Here is a 21,370-nt window from a genome sequence, read left to right on the forward strand (position 1 = left end):
GTGAATGGGGATAAGCAGGGAGGCCAACTGCTGGTGGAGGGGAGGGGCAGATCTGCAGCCCTCAGAATTCCCTTCCTTGACCCTGTTTCTCCATTTGGAACTGGAAAAATCATTGCACTTAGACAGGGATGCAGATACCTGGTCCCGCCAGCAGCTCCTGACTATGTCTGCTCCAGAACTTGCTGGTGCATCAGCTGTGGGATCACTGTGGCAGAGAGGAGAGGGGCTTCAGGAGGTTCTCCAGATCAACTTGTTTTCTTGCACGGTCATTCGGGGGCAACTCCAGGCACTGCAAGCCAAATGCAATTGCCCTGGGCAGATGGCATGGGACTCCATTCCCTGCAGCATTCTCCAGATCCACTCCAGACAATCCCTAACCCTTACCCTGACCCCTTGCCTATCCTAAGTATACCATGTGGAGTTGCCCTGTAACAACCAGTGACCCCTCATGCAGAGATGGACACATTTAACAGGGAAGATGGGATGGGGGGGATGAACCCCAAATAATTTGGCAAAGCTCCTGCCCCCAAAGCTTAGCATGGGGGTACATAAGGAGAAAGAGAGGGGCCTCTTCCACAGACCTTTGGAAAATAAATAATGAAGATCTCACTGGTGCAAAACAGAGGGGGGCGCTTGCTCTCCTCACTTATTATTATTATTATTATTAATTATTATTATTCTTTTATAGTCTGAGAAAGGGAAGAGGAAAGTGTGCGGAGCTGTGTGGTCGATTCTGGTGCGTATGTGTGCATGCGTAGTGTACAGCCGGCAATGTCAAACCTTCACATCTACCAGTCAGGCAGCTTCCACTACCTCTAACTCTATACAATTAATTTTGTTGCGCTGAAGTTTTTGCTGAGAGTGTTCATACGTTTTAAGCTTAAAGGGTTTGTCTTTTTGGTTGTCTCGACGACGACGACAAAAACCCTAGCATTTAATTTCTTTGCTGTTGTCACCTGTATGTAGAGGAAGCCAAAGGAAACGCTACAACTAAAGGAGGAAAAGAACAAAGTGGAGAAAAGGGATCAGGAAGAGCATCAAACCATAGTAACGACAGACACCCAAAACCTCAAAAGGAAAAAATACTGGAACTCAGAGGAAAGGGACACAGCCCAACCTGTCCAGAACAGGTTACAAGCTCTGCAGAAATGTGCCTGACTGAGCCAGCTGCCTTCGCTCCAGTGATTTGTCTGGGGTACAACTTGAATGTGGCCTCTTTGCTCTCTTGTCAATGTATTCTTTTTGCAATGTTTTTTTAGTAAGCATCCAATGGGTCTCCAAGTGTCATTTGCCCTTTGGCAGTGGTAGCAGATGCTCTCTTTGCTAAGAGAAATACTTAGAAACACGTTCCAGCCCAATCCGTCTTGGACTCATGAACCCAAGAGTGCCTGCCTTTCTTGTATGCGAAGGGATCCCAGTTCTTGGAGAATATGACTGGGAGTACCAAGATGTGTCAGGTGTGTGTGGTTTTGCCTTAGAGAGACAGGGAGAGGGCTCTAGGGAGAGCCTCCTCTCTTGCTCAGGAATGGAATATTGTCTCGGCATCTGGTAGTCAGGAGCGTTTCTGTTTTTGCTTTTTTACGTAATGAGGATGATATGTTAAATTTCATTAACAAGGGAATTTACTGCACGGGGGAATTTATGTTTGGTAGGAGATGTTTGCGTTGCCAACCAAGCATTATGGCCCTGGTACTGCTCTAATCATAGCCAGTTCCAATTGTGAACCAGTGCATCACACTGGACATGCTTTTAAAAACATATTTAGGAGGATATTTGAATAGAATTTAGGACAGACTTCATTTTCCTGCAACCACCTTGCGAAGTTTCAAAAAGCAAATTGAAACACAACTCTCCTCAAGTCCCAAATGGGCTCATAGGAATTAGGCTGGTAGGCAGTTGAGATACTAAGAAAGTGTCTCCTCTTTCATTTCGCAACAAACATAACCCCTAGAAAAACTTGGTGCAAATTTTGGGGGTTTGAGGCTGGTTAATGTGAATGCTATTCCTTCCCCATGATGAATAAGAGAAACCCCTTTCTTTTTTTTTAACCATTGCTTGAATAGCCTGTCCAGAACTATCATATCATTGAAACAGGATTACGTGACTTCTGTAGGTGTTGATGGGATTCCTTGCAGAAGACAAGCCTCTTCTACGCAAATGCAAAAATCTGCCTTGGATCGGGGAGGTCCAACGTAATTCTCTTAAGCTTCTCATCTGTAGTGTTACCCAACGTCTCTTACTTTTCCTTGAAGAGGAGCAGCTCAGTGAAGATATGGGTAAAGGACTGAAGATTCTGATTCTCAGGACGTGAGCGAAAACTTATTATTATTATCATCATCACCATCATCATTATTATTTTTCTTCGCCTGAAGATCCCGTCAGAGGAACCAAGACTGGAGCAGAAGAAAACACAAAAAGGGAGAATTAAAACAGAGTGTTGCAAACTTTCTTTTTCCTTTGTTTGGCAGGCTAACATTGATACCCATCAAGTGAAACCCACAGTGCTAACCCAGTCACTGAGTTTGGTGCCTTTGCTTTCTTCTGGCAACCTGGGAGCTCCAGTCATCTAGTCCCATTTTTTTTGTTCCTGACTTGTTCCTCACTAGTGTTCCAATCCACGATTTCCCCTCACATTGCTCTGAAATACTGATGCCCCTTCATCCCCCTTTGCTGAAAGACTCCTTTGCTAATGCCACTCATGGCTATTTCTCACATTTGACAAGGAGAGGTGACTAATACTGGCTCTCTGGTGAAGGTAAATATATGGATGACACAGGCATTTCCAGGCTTTTGTCACAATTGCACTGTGCATTTGTTGGCGTATGCTTAAAAGTGTTAGGGTTGGAACAAGGCCCCTTGCCAAAAATGGTGATTGCACATCGAGTTTCCTTCCTCCTCTTTCCATCCAATTTAGGAAAACTTGGCCATATCCTAAGGTTATCAGCAGTGTGCTTCCTTGCCCCAGCACTACATCACCAATGCTAATGACATGAGTGGGGAAACACACAGTCTCCGTGTCAAGAAGGCTCGGGGGCAAGCTTAACTCTGTGTGCCAGAGAGGAAAGGGGCAAACTTGACACCATTTTTTATGTTCATCAAAACATCTAATGTTGTCCCTCAGTATACATTTTTGGACACACTCCTTTCTCCAAGGAGCTCAGGGTGGCACATGTGACGGTCCCCTCCCATGTTATCTTCGCAACAATCCTATAAGGCAAGTCAACCTGAGAGTGTGTGTGACTAGCCTAGTACATCAGAGCTCAGTGGGGATTTGAACCCAGGTCTCCCTGGTCAATGTCTGACAGCATATCTGCTAAACTACACAGGGTTTGGGCTTCTTGCCACTGTTTGCATTTGTGCTGAAACTAGACAAGGATTATTTTCTTTAGTATCTAATATGACACCTGATGTAACTTCTCCCTCTCTTTCTGTTTATCTTGCCTTTCTCGCTGCTACTCCCAAGGTGCTGCCTACTTTCGTGGAAAACGCGCAGCTCAGTGCAATTTTACAGCCCTGCCTGAAGCTGTTCCTTTATCAGCAAGAAACTGTGAGCCAGAATTCAGTGAAACAGCTTTTGCTTCTCCTGCTATTTGGAAAGACAAAAAGCTTTGCATTGGCCACCAATGCCATGGGATGTTTCCAAGTGCTGCACTAAGAGCGTTTTCTGGCTGTGGCGTTTTATATAGTGCTGTTTTGAACCTTCCCTTGAGAGAAGGTGAGTTCCAGGCCCTTACCCAACCTCACACACCCATCTCCCACCCGCTAACTTTCTCCTGACAAATGCTGCTTGCCCCTTGCTCTTACTCAAGGACGGGGGACGTGGTGCCCCTTGGTATGTGTTGTTGGACTCCAGCTCCCAGCAGTCCCAGCCAGTATGACTGATGGTCAAGGATGATAGAAGCTGTGGTCCAGCTACACCTGAAGGGACACAGGTTCCCTACTGCTGCTAACTGCTGCCAACAGCAACAGCCTCTGCAATGGATGGGAAGGTGAGGAGGTTCAGGGGGGAAGTTCTTATTTCAGCTTCACCCTCCTGCAAATCACAAAGCCGCACGTGCTTTCCGCTTCTGGCTGCTAAAGAAGAATTTGATGTGATGATGATTTGTAGTTTAGCAGTGGGTGGAACCTCCACGCCTGGCTCCTGATCTATCTGCCACAGACTGAACAGTGCCTGGAAGTTCACAGTTCCCTCCAAGCTGAAAGGTGAGGGGCAGAGATGCTAGCTCTGCATGAAGGCACAATCTGCTCCCTGACAGTGCCAAGTAGGGTGGGGGAAGGTGACACACTGTAGATAGAATCGCCATCTGCGGCACCGAGAGAATACTGTGGAAGCGCTGTGGAGGAAGGGAGAGGAGAAAAGGAAGGCAGCTCCAAATAACTGGGTTCTCTGGAGGAAAATGCAAGCTTTGCGAATGGCCACCAGGAGGGGCTCTGCTACCGCTATTGGGAAGCCCATGGAGTTCTCCCTTTTTCTAGCCCCCAGCCTCTCTCTGCCTCTCTTGGGCCACTGCCAAATGCTTTCCCTGCCTATTCTGGAACTATGGTGCATGCCTACTTCATTGGGCGAAGCTCACCTTTATGCATCTGTTCTTAAAACCGCTCGGAAAAGGAGGCCTCACTCCATTTATGAGAATGTGTAGGACAGAAAGAGCGAACTTCCATTTCCTGCGGTTTTCGTAGCACTAGCAGAAGCAGGAACTCAGCCTCCTCCCAAGTTTCCCAGTCAGTGGTCCACCTCCCCCTATCCCTGCAAGAGCCAAGCAGGAGTTCCACCTTCCTGCAGCACTGCTTTGTCTCCACTCTCCAGACTTTGCTCCATCTATGGAATTGAGGTCCTTGGTCCTTTCACCACGTTATTGGGATTTCATTATACCCTACCCGGATCACTTTGGGATAGAGAGGAAAATATGTCTGCTTAACAGAAGGATAACGGACGCTTAGGAAATATGATGAAAGGCCTATAATTGTGACATGCAGCAAAACAAAATTGCCAGCTCCACTGTGTCAACCCACCAACCCCCACTGTCCACTGGGTACCAAACTAGGGTTTCTTGACTTCCAAAGTTTATTTATTTCTATAGGTCGCTTCCTGCTCTTTTCAAAGATGCTTTTATTTTATTTTTGTTCTCCCCAGCTCTTTTTGCTTCACACATCCTCTCTCCGTTTGGCCAATCCATGTTCCTTTCATACAATAAGATGCCAGCTCTTACACCCAAGTGAATTCATGCCAGCCAACTGCATTGCTGGCCATTACTCATTGTCACAGATTCCAGCCAATCAGGTGCAGATGCACCCCCCCCAGTCTAAATACTCCAACTGGGTGAGGCGTGCTATGATGCTAAATCTTCTAAGCCAATCATAAGGCACTAGGCAAATTACAGCATCAGAAGCCTGACATCCTCTGGTGGTGGTGGAGAACCAATACAAATTGGAGATTTGGAAACAATCAATCAAACAAAAACCAAAAACAACAGCACGTCATTTTGCCCGCTCCTGCTTTGTGACTGGCTAGATTTGAAAATGATGTGCCTAAAAAGCCAATCAGAATGCTGTGCCTCAGTAACAAGACAGTCAGAGGTTGTCACTCCACCATGACAATGTCCACTTGGCAGTGAGGGATGAATCTGTCTCCATATGTCCCTTCATGTCATAGCATCTCTGCTTTCAGATGCCTTGAGCGAGCCCTCCGTAGTCACACGACTGCTCTCTTGAAACTCCATTTCTGACGGCGTATTTGAGCTGCATCTGAACATCCTGCAGCGGCATCTGACTACACCAGCAACAATGCAAATCTGCAGACCTTAGGGGGATGCTTATGTGCCACTCATAAATATTGTCTGCCCTGGCAATGAGCGGGCTGCTGTGGTAAAGTATGCCCTGAGTCAGGAGAAGGAATGGCATTGTGCAATCCTGTACTACACAGAAATTTCCTTGGGTGGTGGTGGTGGTGGTGGCGCAGGAGAAAGTTGGCTCCACTCACCTTTCAATAGCCACCTAATTTTGCCTAGAGCAAAATTCAAAGCAAATTTGGAAGCCTCACCTCAGACAAAGACACTGGAGGAATTTCAAGTCAGGAGAGTTTCAAAGAAGACCAGCAAAATTTGGGAGTGGGGTTTCACGTATCCCTATGTGAAAAGGTGTATGGATGCATCTAAATTTGGAGCAATGCCTTGCCCATCCCTCCCCAGTACAAATAGGGTCCATTTAGCCATGATGGAGGCAGCCAAGTGCAAGCTGGTGGGGGCCTATTGTTCTAAATGGAAAAGAGCACATGGGTGAGAGGAGTTAACTCTTTCCTCACCTTACTCTACTTCATTGCTTCAAGCCGTTTTCTCTCTAGCCTGGCTTATTTCCAGAGTTGGGGCTGGGTTGGGACAAAAGTGTTTCAAGCAACAGAGCACACGGAGGTATGATGGAGGAGGGATGGTTTTGCTTCTCTCATCCCCATAGAACAAATAGATTCCCCTCCCACATTTAACATGTCAATGGGGCAGAGACATGCATAAAGAGACATGGCTGACCCACCAGGTCTAGTGTGACTTGGTGGTCCTTTTGTCCCCTTTCTTGGAGATACGTTACAGAAGTAGCCATTTGCCGCCATAATGAAAAATAACCCTTACATCACAAAGAAGCAGGTGTGATTTTGCAGCTCCTGCCAGCCTCTGAGGGCATCTGGCTGCCATGGGTGTTTTAGCAGCTGCTGGGCGAGGGGGAAGATGATGCCAGGCCACATAATGCCTTTTGCTAGGCAGTACCTGGGAGATTTGGATTGGCATCAGCCGCATTGCTGTAATCTCTGATTTGGGCCCAGCCAGAGCCCACAAAAGGAGCAGGCAACCAGCTAGAATGGCACTGAGCTCACCAGGCACACCAAAGGCAATGGGAGCTAGTTCACCTGTGGCGCTGGCATAGCCTTAGACTTTAAGCCAAGGAGGCAGCAGCCGGGTCAGTGCAAGATTCAGCGCGCACTGTTGGCACTAAGTGAATGTTTAATAACAATGAAAGCAGTGTGGCCACAAGCAAAGGTCCGTCACACCTCACGGGACCTGCAGCTGTTCCTATGGGCAACAGCCAGAAGCCACAGCTGAGAGAGGGGGAACTGGCACTCTCCTCCATCTCTCGCTTGCCCAACGCTATCTGTCTTTCTCTTCCCCTCTTTTGTCCTCTTCCATCTGCCTGAATCCAGAGTTCAGAAAAGTCACTGGTTACTGTGGTAACACCTGCCCACCCCCACCCCCCAAGTATACTGCAGCTTAGTCAATAGAGCAAGGAATATCTCCCGCCCTCCCTCCCACACACAAACAGAAAACACAAAACACACATGGGCACATTAAAGGGCCCTTGGCAAATCTAGGAGCCCACCTGGCAGAGCCTGGGTTGAAAAATACTTCGATGTTTCCCATCCGTCTTATGCATGATAGGGCAGAGCAACCCCTCCCCAGGCCCTCTAAAATCCCAGGAGGAGTGGGGGGGGGGAAATCGAAATGAATCAAAGGGTAGGAGGATGGGGTGGGGGAGTACAGCAACTATAAAGAAAGTGATAGAAGTGCATTAAAAGAAAGAGAAGTGGGAAAGGGAGTGGGGAGAAAGCGGGGGGGGGGGGATGGAAAATGAAATAAATCCAGAGAGGCAAAGCAGAAAAGAAGGAGAAAGCAAGAAGCAGGGAAGTTGCTAGCGGAAGTGGCCCTGCTATTCCTGAGGCCGTGCTGGGCCCTGGTCCAGCCTCGCTCTGGACCATTGTTTCCCTGCCCGGCCCCCCAAGTCCAAGTTCATCTGGGTGTGACATCATGTCTCGTTGCTCGGGGAAACCAGACGGGCCAGACGTGACATTGGTTATGGGATGGGGAAGGGGAACAGATCCCATTCCTGCTCTGCTCCAGCTCTTTTGCTCACCGCCAGGGAGCAATGAAGGCTGGGAGGAAGGAAAGGCAGACCAAACCTTAAAGAAATCTTGTGAGAGAGGGCAGGCTGGATCAGTGTGTGTGTGTGTGTGTGTGTGTGTGTGTGTGTGTGTGTGTGTGTGTGCTGAAGCAGGTTTGCTCCAATTCTGCTTTACACAGCCGTCCTCTGCTGCTCTCTACTCTTCATGTCTCTGGCACATTCCCCTCCTTTGCTTTCTGATCATGGTACTGGCAGGGTTAAAACATTCCTAAATAATATGACACACCAGCCTGATCGTTTTTCGCTGCACAACCAGTGCTTGTTTGTTACTTAGTTGTTATGGGGTATCCCCGCAGATAGCATCTCCGCTCCAGGGAAACCACAACATCCCAGCAATAAAACTGTTGATAGAAAAAGGTGGTTCCCCTCCCTTCTCCAGCTATCTCCCATATTTCGATTCAGAGTGGCTGGTGGTACTGTGTCTGCATGAGTGCAATGGGCAGGATATTATTCAGGTCGAGCAATAAACTCCTTTGTACTCCCCACCTGCAACATGCCCACTTTGAGAACTTTTCAAAAGGCTTTACTTTTCCACCCTGATGATCAGCATCCTGATTTCGTAGCCTTTCAAAAATTTGGTAGGAAAACTGCTGAAACTCTTTCCCCCCAGCCTGGCTAGCAATCCCCAATTATGGAGGAAAAAAGTCCGTTTCCCCCTTTTAGTTCTTTCCATGATGGGCACTCCCATACACCTACCAGGGAACATATTGTGCCACTAGCGTTGGATCCAAGTGGCGGCTACTTTAATAACAAGGGGACAACCCTGAGCACATTTTCATACATGGGGCTTTGACTGGCTTTGGCTTAAATCCAACACTAGGACTAATGCCTAGTCTACATATTCTATTTTGCTTGTATAACACCTATTCCCGTGGCACAAACAGGGAACAGAGATACATTTAAAGCCCCATGTGAGGAACACAGTTTCATCAGCCCCTCCACATCTTCCCCCAAGAGAGCAGCTACACGAAAAACTATTGGGCACCAAACTCCAACCCAGGAACGGGCAGCAGAGCCTCCAAAGTGCAGCATAGATGCTCTCTGCACAGTGGTGTAGTCTGTCCATGAGTGCTACACAACTGGTCCAGACATGGAATCTTCAACACCTCACTGATTCCTCTGAAATGTCGGACCTATCCTTTCACTGTAGTCTCTCCTCCGTAGGCACCCTCCCTTGAGAGGCGGATTTATTTAGGGGAGTGTGACGGGTTTGGTTGCACTGGATGCAGAGCCTTGGGGGGGGGGGCACAACTATGATGTAGAATGAAGACTAGAGGTGGGCGAGGGGGAGGTCTCCGAATTTTGGCGTCGCACAGGAGTGCCGCTGCAATTTGAAACCCCAAGGTCCGCCACTGCTCCCTCCTCCACTTCAGTACTTTCCACAATAAGCGATTGGCTGGTCAGTAAAGTAGTTAAGTTGCTCAGATGGCAATGACACCTCCTAGCTGAGTCCAGGCTCCTATGCCTTTATCACTTCCATGGGAGGCATCAAGGAACAAATCAGATTTTCCTCCCTGCCTTGGAATGCTGCAAGGTTGCTGAGCAGTGCCCGCACCTTGCAAGGATGGTCAAGCAGCAGCAACCCAAAGAGCAAGGGGGGAGGGCTTTGTGGCCTAAAAGGAGGTGGTCTTTTTAAAGTAAGGAAATAATAATAGGGCAAAGAGGGTCAATGTGAGCCAGTGTCATGATAGCTGGACTCCTCATGAATTTTTTATTTTACTCTTTTCACTGTGCACCCCCCCCCAAAAGTATCTCTTATAGATTGTTCTCACTTCCCAATCATGTAAGACTGGGCTCACTGCTGTTTCACATTACAGTGGTACTTCCGGTTGCGGACGGGATCTGTTCCGGAGCTCCGGTCAGATCCCGAGGTTTCCGCAACCGAAGGTGCCTGTTCTGCGCATGCACGTGGCGTGATAGAGAGCTTCTGCGCATGTGCATGCTCAAAACCCGGAAAAACACTTCTGGGTTTACCATGTACGTATCCCGAAGGATACGTAACCAATGGTGAACGTAAGTAGAGGTATCACTGTACACTTCTGCATAGAAAATATTTCCATGCAGTAAGCAACACAAATAAAACCCTTATCTCCACCATCACATTCATTTGAATGTTTATGCAGATGAGGAAATGACAACTTGCTGGAGCATGTACACGGCTTGTTCACTCAGGTATGCACTCACCACAATTGATGATCTACACCTTTACCAAAACACTTCCATGTAGAGAAAAAGTATAGATCATCATGAGGAGTGCACATGTGTCTATTTCACTAAGTGTACATGCCAGGAATTTGCTGTTTCCCAACCTGTGTAGTGACATCTATGTGACAACCTACATGTGGGTCTTGCATTTTTTCCTGCATGGAAACCTTCTCCAAGTGAAAATGCAATGTGAAGCGGCCCTGAGACCAGAGCCTCATCTCATGGGGTGGTGAGAGAACAAATGTGTAGGCAAGGACTATTATGTAGGAAGCCTTGAGAGACCTGAATGGAGAGACAGTGACCTGCCCAAGGCCACCTTATGAACTTCCTGGTTGAGCAAACTGATATGGGTCTTCACCCAAATCCAACACCCTTTCCACTGAACTATAATCAAACTTGGGAGTCCTGCTTTCAGATTCTGTCTCAGTTGCAGACTTATAAGCCAAAACACTCTATTTGAGGGCTCATCCACACCTCCTTTTGTGCTGTGTTTCTAGGCACAAGTCTGGCCTTTGCAAGTCTGTGTCTCAGTGGGTGTGGTTTTTTTTGTTCCGGCACTTTCCCTGGGAAAACCCGTGTTTTACCGGTGAATTGGATAAAAGAGCTATTATTTTTTTCTGTGGGTTGCTGTTTGCTCCAATTGAGCAGTAAAGCACAGGTTTTCCTAGGGAACGTGCTGGGACAAAAAAAAAAAAACAAAACACTCAGCCATGGACCTGGAAAGCCCTGATTTGTGCCTAGAAAGTGCAAAGGTAAGTGTGGATGAGTCCTGATCCTCAGTTTCCCGTTTGGAAAACGTAGGTCTGTAACTGATGTTACAGAGTTGGCTGCAAGGGCATCAGATCTAGATAATGCCAAAGGTAATTATGGCATTGGAAAGGGGCTTGATGACATACCTACCAACAGAACCCTGGAGTCCTGGTGTTCAATTTCATTTTGTATTCTACCTACTAAACTCTGTGTTATCCCCACCGTTCAAACGAAAGCTGAGAAGACCCACGTGCTAGCCGCCTTTCCTTCTCATTTGTGCTCTTGCTCTGTTTACAGGGGAGCATTTGGTACTGGACGTAATGCATGTTGGAGCAGAAGGGTCTCAGCAGACGTGTCTGTGCCTGTGCCTGGCCCTGACCCTCATCCCATCCATCCCTGGAGTAGAACCATGTCCATCAACCCGCCCAACCTCCCCCACACATTGCAAGCTACATTTGGGCTACAGCCACATACACAACCCCTGTGAAACTGGCCCCCCTACCTGAGATTGCTGGGGGATGTTTAGAAAGTTGCCGTCCCGGGGTCCGATGCCGACAAACCGGTTGGCAGAGGAGGAGGAGCCTGGCGCTGAGAATGCTGGAGGGGAAAGAGATGTGAGGCCGTTAGGGCCACTGGGAGAGGTGGATGGCATTGATGGTGGTCATGTCAGATGGAGGCCTGCCAGATGAGGTTCAAGACAGAAAAAAATCTAAAGAGAGACTGGGCACAACTCCTCCCACCCTCCCCAGAACAGGATAGGCACCTACAGGTTGTGAGTGCGGGGACAAAGCTCGCTGCTTGATAGATGGGGGTTATGGGCACTGACAGACCTGGCCAGCTTGACTGCACAAACTACCCCAGCAGCTCCCCGAGGGAGCAACTGTTTCTAGAGAGGCCTCAGTGAAGCCACACGTCCCAGCAACCTCTGTGGCATTTCAAGGGATCCTTGGGTGCTCCTCTTCGATCAGGCGGTGGATGCAGTCTTGTGTGAGCTTGGCCTGGATTGAGATGGAAGTAAGGGAGACTCTGGCCATCATTCCACAGCCTTTGTTTTGCTTGAGCGTGCTCGCTCTCCCCGTCTCTCTCATGGCCCAACATCTACATCTCCTGGCCTAGTTTTCCCTTTGACCCTAGAGGTTGCCAGGGCTTCTTAGCTCAAGAGTCCTATTAGCAGCCTGAGACAAGCCTCCTGCCCAATGGCAGGGTGGATGGCATCCCCAAACATGCCCTTGTATGGGTCTGCCAGGAGATGGAGTCCTGTGGTCTGCGTGCCTCCCCTGGGCATAATGCTGTGTGCCAGAAATAACTGAGCTCAGTCCTTTGGTATTTCGTGTGGTGGCAGAGGAGGGCAAAGCTCTCGGGGAGGCCGAGTGAGGGGCAGGGAGCAGGCATGGGAGATTCCCCCACCCTAAAGCACAACTCCAGTATGGAAACCAGTCTGGGCCCAGCTTTGCTTATGAGATTGCGAGAGGTTCTGCAATCACACGCATGTGCATGCATACGAGAACCCAGTGCGGCATTTCGTCTTCATACCCAGCCTCTAATAGCCAATAACCCCTGGTTTCCCTGAGAGGGTTTTCTCTGCTGCTCATCTTTGTAGGAGCTTAGTAGGAAGCCAGCAGCTCTTCCTTGGCGAGTTTAAGGCCTGGCTTCCAGCGGTGATTGCAGGAATTGGTAGCAAGGAGAAAAAGGTTCCCCCTGTGCTCCCTTGCCCGCAGTGTAACACTGGAAGAAGCATCGTGTGCAAACCTCCAGCTACCACATAGAGCTGAGCTGCACCATCAGACTGTACTGCTTCAGGCTGTGGGCAGAGGGCCGGATATTTTAATGTTCCTCCTCTTCAAATAAATAAATCCACAGACACACACGCACACACACACAAACAAAATGAGCAAGTGGGAAAAAAAGAAAGAGAATGGTTCTGGACCAGTCTTCTTGCTAACATGCTGATTTTGAACATAAGGGAGGGAGGCGATTGGTTGTTGTTGTTGTTTTTCACATAAGGGAGTATTCAAGCAGTCATTCAATTTAAGGCTCATAACAACAGCAGCAGGAGCAACAACAAGAGACTGGTTAGCCTACTGGTTAGGGGAGTTGGACCTTGACCTGTGTGACCTGGGTTCAAATCACTACTCCAATCATGAAACTCCCTAGTTGACCTTGGACTAGTCACTCCCCGCTCAGCGTTTACCTACCTCACAGGATTGTTGTGAGGGTAAAATGGAGAGGGATCTGTGGGTCATCTTGGGCTCATTGGAGGAAAGGAAGGATATAAGTGTAATGAACAATTCCACCGAATAAATAAATTCAGTTCCCACGCTTGCAGTCTGACAGGGTTCAGGCCGGCACCAGCACTTTACGCTGAGTCTACTGATCATGTGGACTAGCTCTTAGTACCTGGAGGTGCCTGGTCTCAACCTCAGAGAGAACCACGATGCCTCACACACCTCCTGGCTTTTTTTTTGTTAGCCCTCCTAAACAATGGGAAAAGCAGCAACCCAGACATACGAGACTAGAGCATCTCCTGCCATGCCTACAACCTGTTGCCCATCCCTTCGTCACTCACGTCCCCCACCCCCTACAGCACCACCATCAGTTTAATGGAGAATATGAACAGCGTGGGAGTGAGCAATGCCATGAGCACAGATGTAGAAAAGGAGAAAAAAAGGAAAAAGGAAAAGAAAGGGAAGGAGAGAAAACAAAAGGAAAATGGAAGTGGTAGCCGATCCTTTCCCCCAAGGGGCCTCACCTAAGCCAAGAAAGTCTGTGAGTCAACTACTTCATAATGGGAGAAGCCGGGGACCCTGGCCCCCACCCTTCTTGAAATAGGTCTGGTGGGCCCACCACGTCCCCCAAAGATGAGAAGAGAACCAGGCTTCCTGGCTCACAACCATCACCACCACCCCGAGTCATATAACACAGCCGCCCTCCTGAAGGTGGGACAGTCAAATGTCTGGGCTCTCATTTCTCACAAAACACTGGGGACATTTTCGGGGAATCCTAGTTCCCAATTTTGCCTCCACACCCCTGCAGGCAGACGCTCTCCAGGAAAAAAAGCACAGACCACAACTTAGGGCATGACAAGAAGCTTGCTATGGATCTCAATGGAAGTTGATTTTTCAGGCACCAGATGAACACCTGTAAACACAACCCTCCCTCGTATTATGAAAAGCAAAACACCTAGCAGCAATTCTTCTTCTCAGAATTTAATATGTACAGTTGATTTTCCGTCCCTTAAAAAAAAAGGAACCAACAAAAAAAAACCCAAAACCCAACCCTACCCAGGAGCCACCACGACAACCAACAACTGAATGAAGAATAATAATAATAATAAAATTAAAGGTGTCGGAGCTTGGCAGCCTACTGCATCTTTAAACGCTGGGGGATGGGATGGAAGGTGGGAGGGGTTGATGGCAGCTTGGGAAGGGATCAGATGGGGTGTTTCAACCTTTAAAACAAGTATAAAGCACAAGACTTGATGATGACGACATGGTGCCCCCAAGCCCACCCTTTCACTCTCTCTGCTGCTTGTCCCCCTCTCACCCCTCCATTCATCTCTCTCTAATGCTCTGCCTCCCTTTCTTCTCTTAGGTGCCTCTTCCTTCCGCCTCTGCCACACCTGTGTGCATTCTTCTCTGCTTCTCCTTCTTTGCCCTTCCTCGGCTCCTCTTTCCTCCTGCTCGCTAGGTCCTTTCTGCCCTGCTCAACCCCTAGCGAAGGGGCTGGTGGTGTGTGAGTGGGTGGGGAAGAGGTGGGTTTTTATTTTGCTTCGCTTGGTGGTTTGGGTTACGCTTGGGTCCACTTACAGGGTGACGTTGGTGTCGGTGCTCCGCCCTCTGGGTTAGTGCTGGTGGATTTTGTATCAGGCATTGGAAGGGGCACTGGTCTGGCCACAGGTGGTGGCGGCGGCAGCAAAAATGACCCCGTGACTTTGCCCTGGCCGCTACCGTTAGGCTGCGAACAACATAAATACAGTGATGCGTGAACGAGACAAGGCAACGTTAAAGATGCAGTATCTGCTGCTGGCGGCTCTTAGGGTGTTTTTGTTTGTTTTGTTTTTTAAGAGGGAATTTCTTTTTCTCCCCCTTCTTTAAAAAAAATCATATTGTGAACTTAAATCTTCCCCTTGCCTCCCTCGAACTCTCCCTATCTCCTAACTTTCAAGCACATACATTCTCCTTTCTTGCCACAAGAGACTCAGGCAGCCTTAATCATCATCCAGGGGCTCTCTGTGTTCCTGCTTGACTAGAAGTCTGAACAAGGATTCTTCCACTCTGATGGCAAGGCATTGAAACCACAGTTTTGACTGGAATTATGTCTTACCACGTATCACTGCAAGCTGCATTGTCAAAGGCTACAGCTGAGTAATTAGCAATTGAACGTGCTCTCCGTTGGGCACCCTGAGGCCTGGCTGGAATGGCATTGTAGCCCTAAGACAGCCCATCAACTAGGGCGGCCTGTGACTCAATATGGCTGCCCAAAGAGAACAACTGTAGTAATATGTGACTTAGTAATGAGAGGATACTTTTTGACTCTCTTTAGCTTTCTGTCTGTAGGCTTTGGATCCTAACTGAGGACCATATGTACATTTTGCTCACAAAGAAGCACGAGCTGATAAAATGCCTTCGTGTACATACAAGATTTCTCTTCTCCATCTCAGCAAATGCTAAACACGTCTCCAAAAATCAAGTACTGTATCTGGTCCTTAGAAAGTGTTGTGAGATTTTGTATCAGTCACCTAGGTCCACCTTCTGGATTTGGAACCTGTAGCATCTAAATTTTTAGCACTAAGCCACAGAAAGAGAAATCTTAGACGCCTTTTAAATAATAATTTAAAAAATCCCTGAAATTCAGTTACGTCACAGAGCTGGCGAGCTGGGGATACAAGAAAACACCTCATGTATCACAAATCTAATTTCATCAGCTTTGGAAAAACTGTTTTCTCAGCTCAGTTTTTCCCTGCCATGTGCATGTATCAAGAAGTGAAGGAATGGTAGTTATAGGACCCCACATTTGGGGTCAAGACTTATGACAAGTCTGTGGAAAGAGCATGGAATTCATGGCTAGGACTTAAATCGGATAGAGAAAAAAGGGCTTTATGTTTTGAAGGTGTGGCATCTAAAGTGATTTTATTGGCTCCTTACTTTTGTTACCCCTGAAAAGAAACAGCGGCCATCACTCCCTTCTTCAGCAACCATAGTGAACGGACCCCCCTGAATCTCTTCCTGCAACCCACCAACTTTATTTCCTTAGAATTCTTGATCTTCCTACACCACCGCATTCTCTAATTTGGCTGAGGTCCTAGCAGGATTCAAGGGATGACCATCTTCATTCTGCATGGGTGTCCAATGCTATGTGCTCTCAGTGAAGCAGGAGCCAACATGGGATACTATACATGGATTACGTAGACCATGAGGACGAGCCATCACAAGCCTTTTCATGGTGACGCCTTGGCTTTCAGTTTTGCCAGTGTTTCTATTGCATGATCTCTGTGGCAGTTTCACTGCTGCTCTGGATGCTCTGGTGAATGGTGGAGACTCTTGACTAAACCAGAAACTATGCTAGGTTTGACCAAAGACAAAGGGTGCTGGGAAACCTTAGAAACTTAGCAGCTTGGCTTGGTCTTTTTGCTGCCTTGTGGCAACAGGGCTACTCTTCCAAAATATTTCTTGGTAGGCTAAAGGCTCTTTGGAGCTTCTGCCAGCTGGGTTGCTTCCACACTAGCCCTTTATTCTGAAATTGACATTCTTTGTTCACCTTTTAAAAACAAGGAGTCCACGTAATATTGTTGCCAAATCCTTGCTTCCCAGCACCGTCTGTGGAGCCATCCTGAGTTTTTCAAACCTAATATACAGCCATTTTTATGACGTAAAAGGTAGCACCACTCTTGACAGGCAAAGTGCTACTGATGCGTTTAAGGGATACTGTGCTTTTAATCAAAAGCTTCTTGTTTGTAGATTCAGTCATTGCTTTGTGTTCAGTGCAGCTGTGGGATAGTAAGGAACTATCCCTTTACTCAGCTTCTGTTTCCTGTGATCTATGTGTGTGTGTTCCACTACTGATTTACTTGCATTATTTTTTCCTTTTCTTTCTGAGGGCAAAATATTGCTATTCTGCTATAAAGCAAAGAAAAGGAGGGGGGGAATAGAAGGAAACCAGTATTTTAAAGCACACTTACTCTGCAGGAAATAGAAGCTGATTAATTATGGTATGGAGCAATTCACCACCCAACAGGAAGTGATAAAATGGGCAAAAGATATGAGGATGGTCCTTTTAATTAGCATTATAGGAGAACATCTGCTCAATGTGACTGACTTGTGCATAAATAGCATTATAGAAGAATCTTGATCACAGGAAAGGGCATTTCTGGTTAACATTATAGTATACCGTTTGTTAGTTCAGTTTCAATTTCACTTCTAGGAAATGATGGTAAAGCAAAGGTCTAGTATGGAAGCAACTTTGGTCCAATATCTTCATTCAAAAGAGGTTTAAAGATGAAGAACATTTCTCTTCCAATATTCTTCTTAGACTGCAAAACTTGTACTGGGCTGATGTGGGAGGCAATGCTGCATCTCATCGCAATCCTGCTTCCTCACATGCCAGGTCAGAAGGGCTCCCTTTGACTACCTCTGAGGTGAAACTTATCACCTAAAGCGTATTTTCTAGTACGAGACAAGTACTCGAGGTAGATTTCAAACCTTCGCCTCAGAAGGCCCCACTTTCTGAAGCCCATGGTGCACTGAAAAGTTCCATCTTCTAGGTACATGAAATTCTTCTGCCATCTAACAAGGCTGCAAAACCTGACACCTCTGAATCCTGCCACCCTGTAACCTTCACCAATTCCACAGAGGTTCCACATTCTAGAATGTGCTCAGTACAGCCCTCTGGGATCCCCTCCTGTACCATAGAATCCAGAATACTCCTGGTTGTAGAACACTCAAAGCCCTTCAGAAATATATCCTATGAAAAGAGGGTGGCAGATAGGAGAGGGGCAAGAAAATGGGCAACAGGGGGGAAAAACCTGTCTGGGCCATACAGACATGTGCCCTCCCTTTGGAGGTCATGTCCCACACAAGGCGAAATGACAAGCCGAAAAGAAGCCCGTCTTCTGAATGAATTATATTCCTCTTATCCGCCCTCCAAAGCAAGCTCCAATATCCTTGGTGCCCTCAGGGCAGTTCTCCCTAGCCTGGACGTTGTAACTTGGGAGCCCTGTCTATTTTCAGAGGCCAATGTCAGCTGCCAAGAGCAAGGCAGTGTCAGTCAAACTGTTCCTTCGAGAGAGAAAAAGACCCCGTTTCTTCCAGACCCACGGGCCTTCGTAATCCTGCCTCCTGTGCTACTGACTTCCATGTGCCCTGGGCAAGCAGGCAGACAGGCAGACAGGCAGAGGGAGGGAGGGAGACAGAGAGGGGTAGGAGGTGGAGAAGGGTTGTAGGGTGGGGGTTTCTGGTTGGACAGGCCGGCATCCCTGGGCTGAGGTGTATGGCTCTTACCTGCCCGGAGCCCTGGCCTGAGCCGTCCGAGCATACAAACTGCACAAATTCCTTCAGCGAGTCCTGGCCGTGGTGGTGGTGGTAGCGGATGGTCGGGTGTGTGAAGTAGGGGCTGGACTGCTGGATGATGGAGGTTGATGGGAAGTGCAGGGCCGAGGCTGTGGCACGGGGGCTTCCTGGAGAGCGTAAGGACAGATGGACAGAAGCAGAGAGACAGAGAGAGACAGAGAGAGAGAGGGAAGGGGGGACAGAAAGAGATGTCAGTAACAACCCCATGCCATGCTGCTGCTTCCATTCTACACAGCCCAACTGATGCTTATACCTTAACAGAAACACCCACCCCGACATCCTTGCTATAAGGGGAAGGGGCGCCATTTTGTCTTATTTGTTGGAATTGAGGGTTCCCTCAACCCTGGGCAGGGTGAGGAAACAGCTCTTTTTTCACAAGAGCACAGGTGAGTGAGCACATTTGCAAAGATGTGAAAGCAGATGCAGAGGGATCTGAGCAGGGCATGCCACACATCCGTGTGTGTTACGCATCTTGCGTGTCTTCCACATCCATGGATGTTTACCTATAAGCATGCAGTAAGTGTGTGTTTCTCTCTGTCTGTTTCTCTCTCTCCATCTCTCTCTCTCTCTCTCTCTCTCTCTCTCTCTCTCTCTCTCTCTCTCTCTCTCTCTCTCTCTCTCTCTCTCTCTCTCACACACACACACACACACAGAGCAGCAATTGAGGGGGGTACCTTTGCTTATGTGCATGTATCGCCCATCATATTTTGTGACAAGATGTTGAAGTCCTCTGCCTTGAATCTATTTTTTACACACTTGTTTTAATCAATGCCACCACCACCCATAAAGTACAAGCACAGGGAACTACATTTTTAAAATATTCATCCACAATTACCAAGCCCTCTCCTATCCTTTTACATCATTTATTGTTTCCCCTCCTCCTCCCCGCATCTAATTTAAGTTTATTAGCTCATTAGGACAAGTACTTGTCTTATTCCACTTGCATTGCATTGTACATTGGAGGCACTTTACAAATAAATATAATGACAATAACACCTAACTTTTCCCCAAGCACACGAGGGCAAAAGGGCAAGACATATTCCTCTCCTTGGGAATAACTGGAACATTAGTAACTAACATGAAAATGGGGAAGGGGAGTCAGCAAAGGAACCAGCTGTTGTGGCCTGGGGATTGACTCTCCTGTGTGGCTGAAGTTCCTCCTACACACTGATACACAACTAGACAGATGGTGGAACAGGGAATACGGATGATAGCAAGGCAGTTACACAGAATAACTGGCTGCTGGCTGCATTGGGCAGGTAGAATCATGGCAGGAAACTTGTTCTCTGTGGCAGCTAAATGCAAAGGAAGATGGAATGAGCCAAAATGAAAGGTGGCAGGATTAATATTATTTTAAATTGAACAAAGAAATTGCAACAAAACTCAGCCAATGAAGGCTGCTCTCAAAGGTGATTAGGGAGCAACACCAATGAAAAAAGCAGCAGGATAAAACTAGGGATCTGTTCATGAGAAATCTCAGTTTAGGGATGCAATTTTTGAAAATCTTGATGTTGAGCTTATCTGCATGAATCTTTTCTAATTCTTGTGTCGCTCCTTGATCACAATGAAAAGCGAGTTAATTCTTTATCAGTTCTGCTAGAAACACAAACATTTATTGCATATTATATGCATTATTATACACATTATTGTATGTATATGTTGTATATGCATGTTGTATATATGTATATGTTGTATATATTGTTTACATATATGTGTGTATATGTATGCGCGCGCACACACACACACACACACACAAAATTATCCTGCAGAAATGAAGTCCGACTCTTTTATACATATTGTATGCATAATATACATATTTTTGTGTATAATTGTGCATATAATTAGTCAGATATTAAGAAGCAAAACTACTGAAAATGCACAAGCAGCTCAGTTGCAAGTGGGTGCTCGATGCAAGAGGCAGTCCAATAGGAGCATGGCTCCATCAGGTCAGAAATGCCAAATTCAGTGTCTAAATCTGTTTAAAACAAATTTATTCTCTTCTGAGCATTCTGCAGTTCCTGACCAGCAGTTCCCATGAGATGTTATGACAAAACAGCTCCAAAGGGTTGACTGAATAGGACTATGGAAAAGATTTGTCCTGTCACAGCAGTGAGAGTATCATTACAGCTGGATTGTCCCCTGCAATCTTTTAAAAATACTTCTGGGGGATCATATACAATTTAATCTGCAATCCTATACACACTTACCTGGAAGCAGATTCCACATCCGGATTTACTTCTGAGTAGGCATGTATAGGATTGTAATTGTTAGGCAATGACAAGCCAATTTCAAACTTGCCAGTCCTGTGCAAGGTGGTTGAGCAAACAGTGGTGGGAGAACTCCAGGGATTGGGAACAAAAAAAATGTTTCATCATCTCAGAGGGTGATAACTGCTAGAGAACAAGGCAGGGTGTGCTTACTGGCCAATTCTCTGCACAGGGAGTTCCACCAAACTACATATGTGCTTCAGTTCGAGCTTCACTGTTATGCAAAAATTATCTGACTGTTTCACCCAACATTTTCTTTTTCAATGAAATGATGGCGGAAGGTGTTTTAACTCATTCTCCTCTCATACAGTAGCTGGGGGACATTTTTTATTTGGAAAATGGGATGGGGCAGGACATTGTTGCTCAGATAAACTGGTAGCCCCCCCCCCCAGCTGCATTTCATTAAAAGAGAACAACTTGGGAAATTCAGTACTGTACTGGATCCTCTGCATAAAGGGAAGTCTGGCCCTTAGTTTTGGTCGACAACTCATTCCCTGAGTCTTTCCGCAAAAATTCCATGGCCCAATGTTTAATGCATTATTTGGTTGTTTTTTTTAAATAAAGAAGTATATGTTGTACTATTTCATAAATTATTTTTATGGCCTTAAAATATTTGTTTTTTAATAAATATTTTCTGTGTGT

The 21,370-nt window shown here is 47.0% G+C and overlaps 1 protein-coding gene across 1 annotated transcript in view; it reads right to left on the reverse strand.

The window, feature by feature from the left end:
- Positions 1-1,960: 1,960 nt before the first annotated feature.
- NFIX (nuclear factor I X) overlaps positions 1,961-21,370 on the reverse strand; it is a 246,160-nt gene continuing 226,750 nt past the window's right edge. Inside the window, 4 exon segments of the mRNA XM_060268739.1 lie at positions 1,961-2,393; positions 11,399-11,493; positions 14,703-14,850; positions 18,393-18,568. Coding sequence (XP_060124722.1) covers positions 2,379-2,393; positions 11,399-11,493; positions 14,703-14,850; positions 18,393-18,568 — 434 coding nt within the window. The 3' untranslated portion in view covers positions 1,961-2,378.

The sequence above is a fragment of the Zootoca vivipara genome, chromosome 16, assembly GCF_963506605.1.
Source record: "Zootoca vivipara chromosome 16, rZooViv1.1, whole genome shotgun sequence".
Classification (NCBI taxonomy): domain Eukaryota; kingdom Metazoa; phylum Chordata; class Lepidosauria; order Squamata; family Lacertidae; genus Zootoca; species Zootoca vivipara.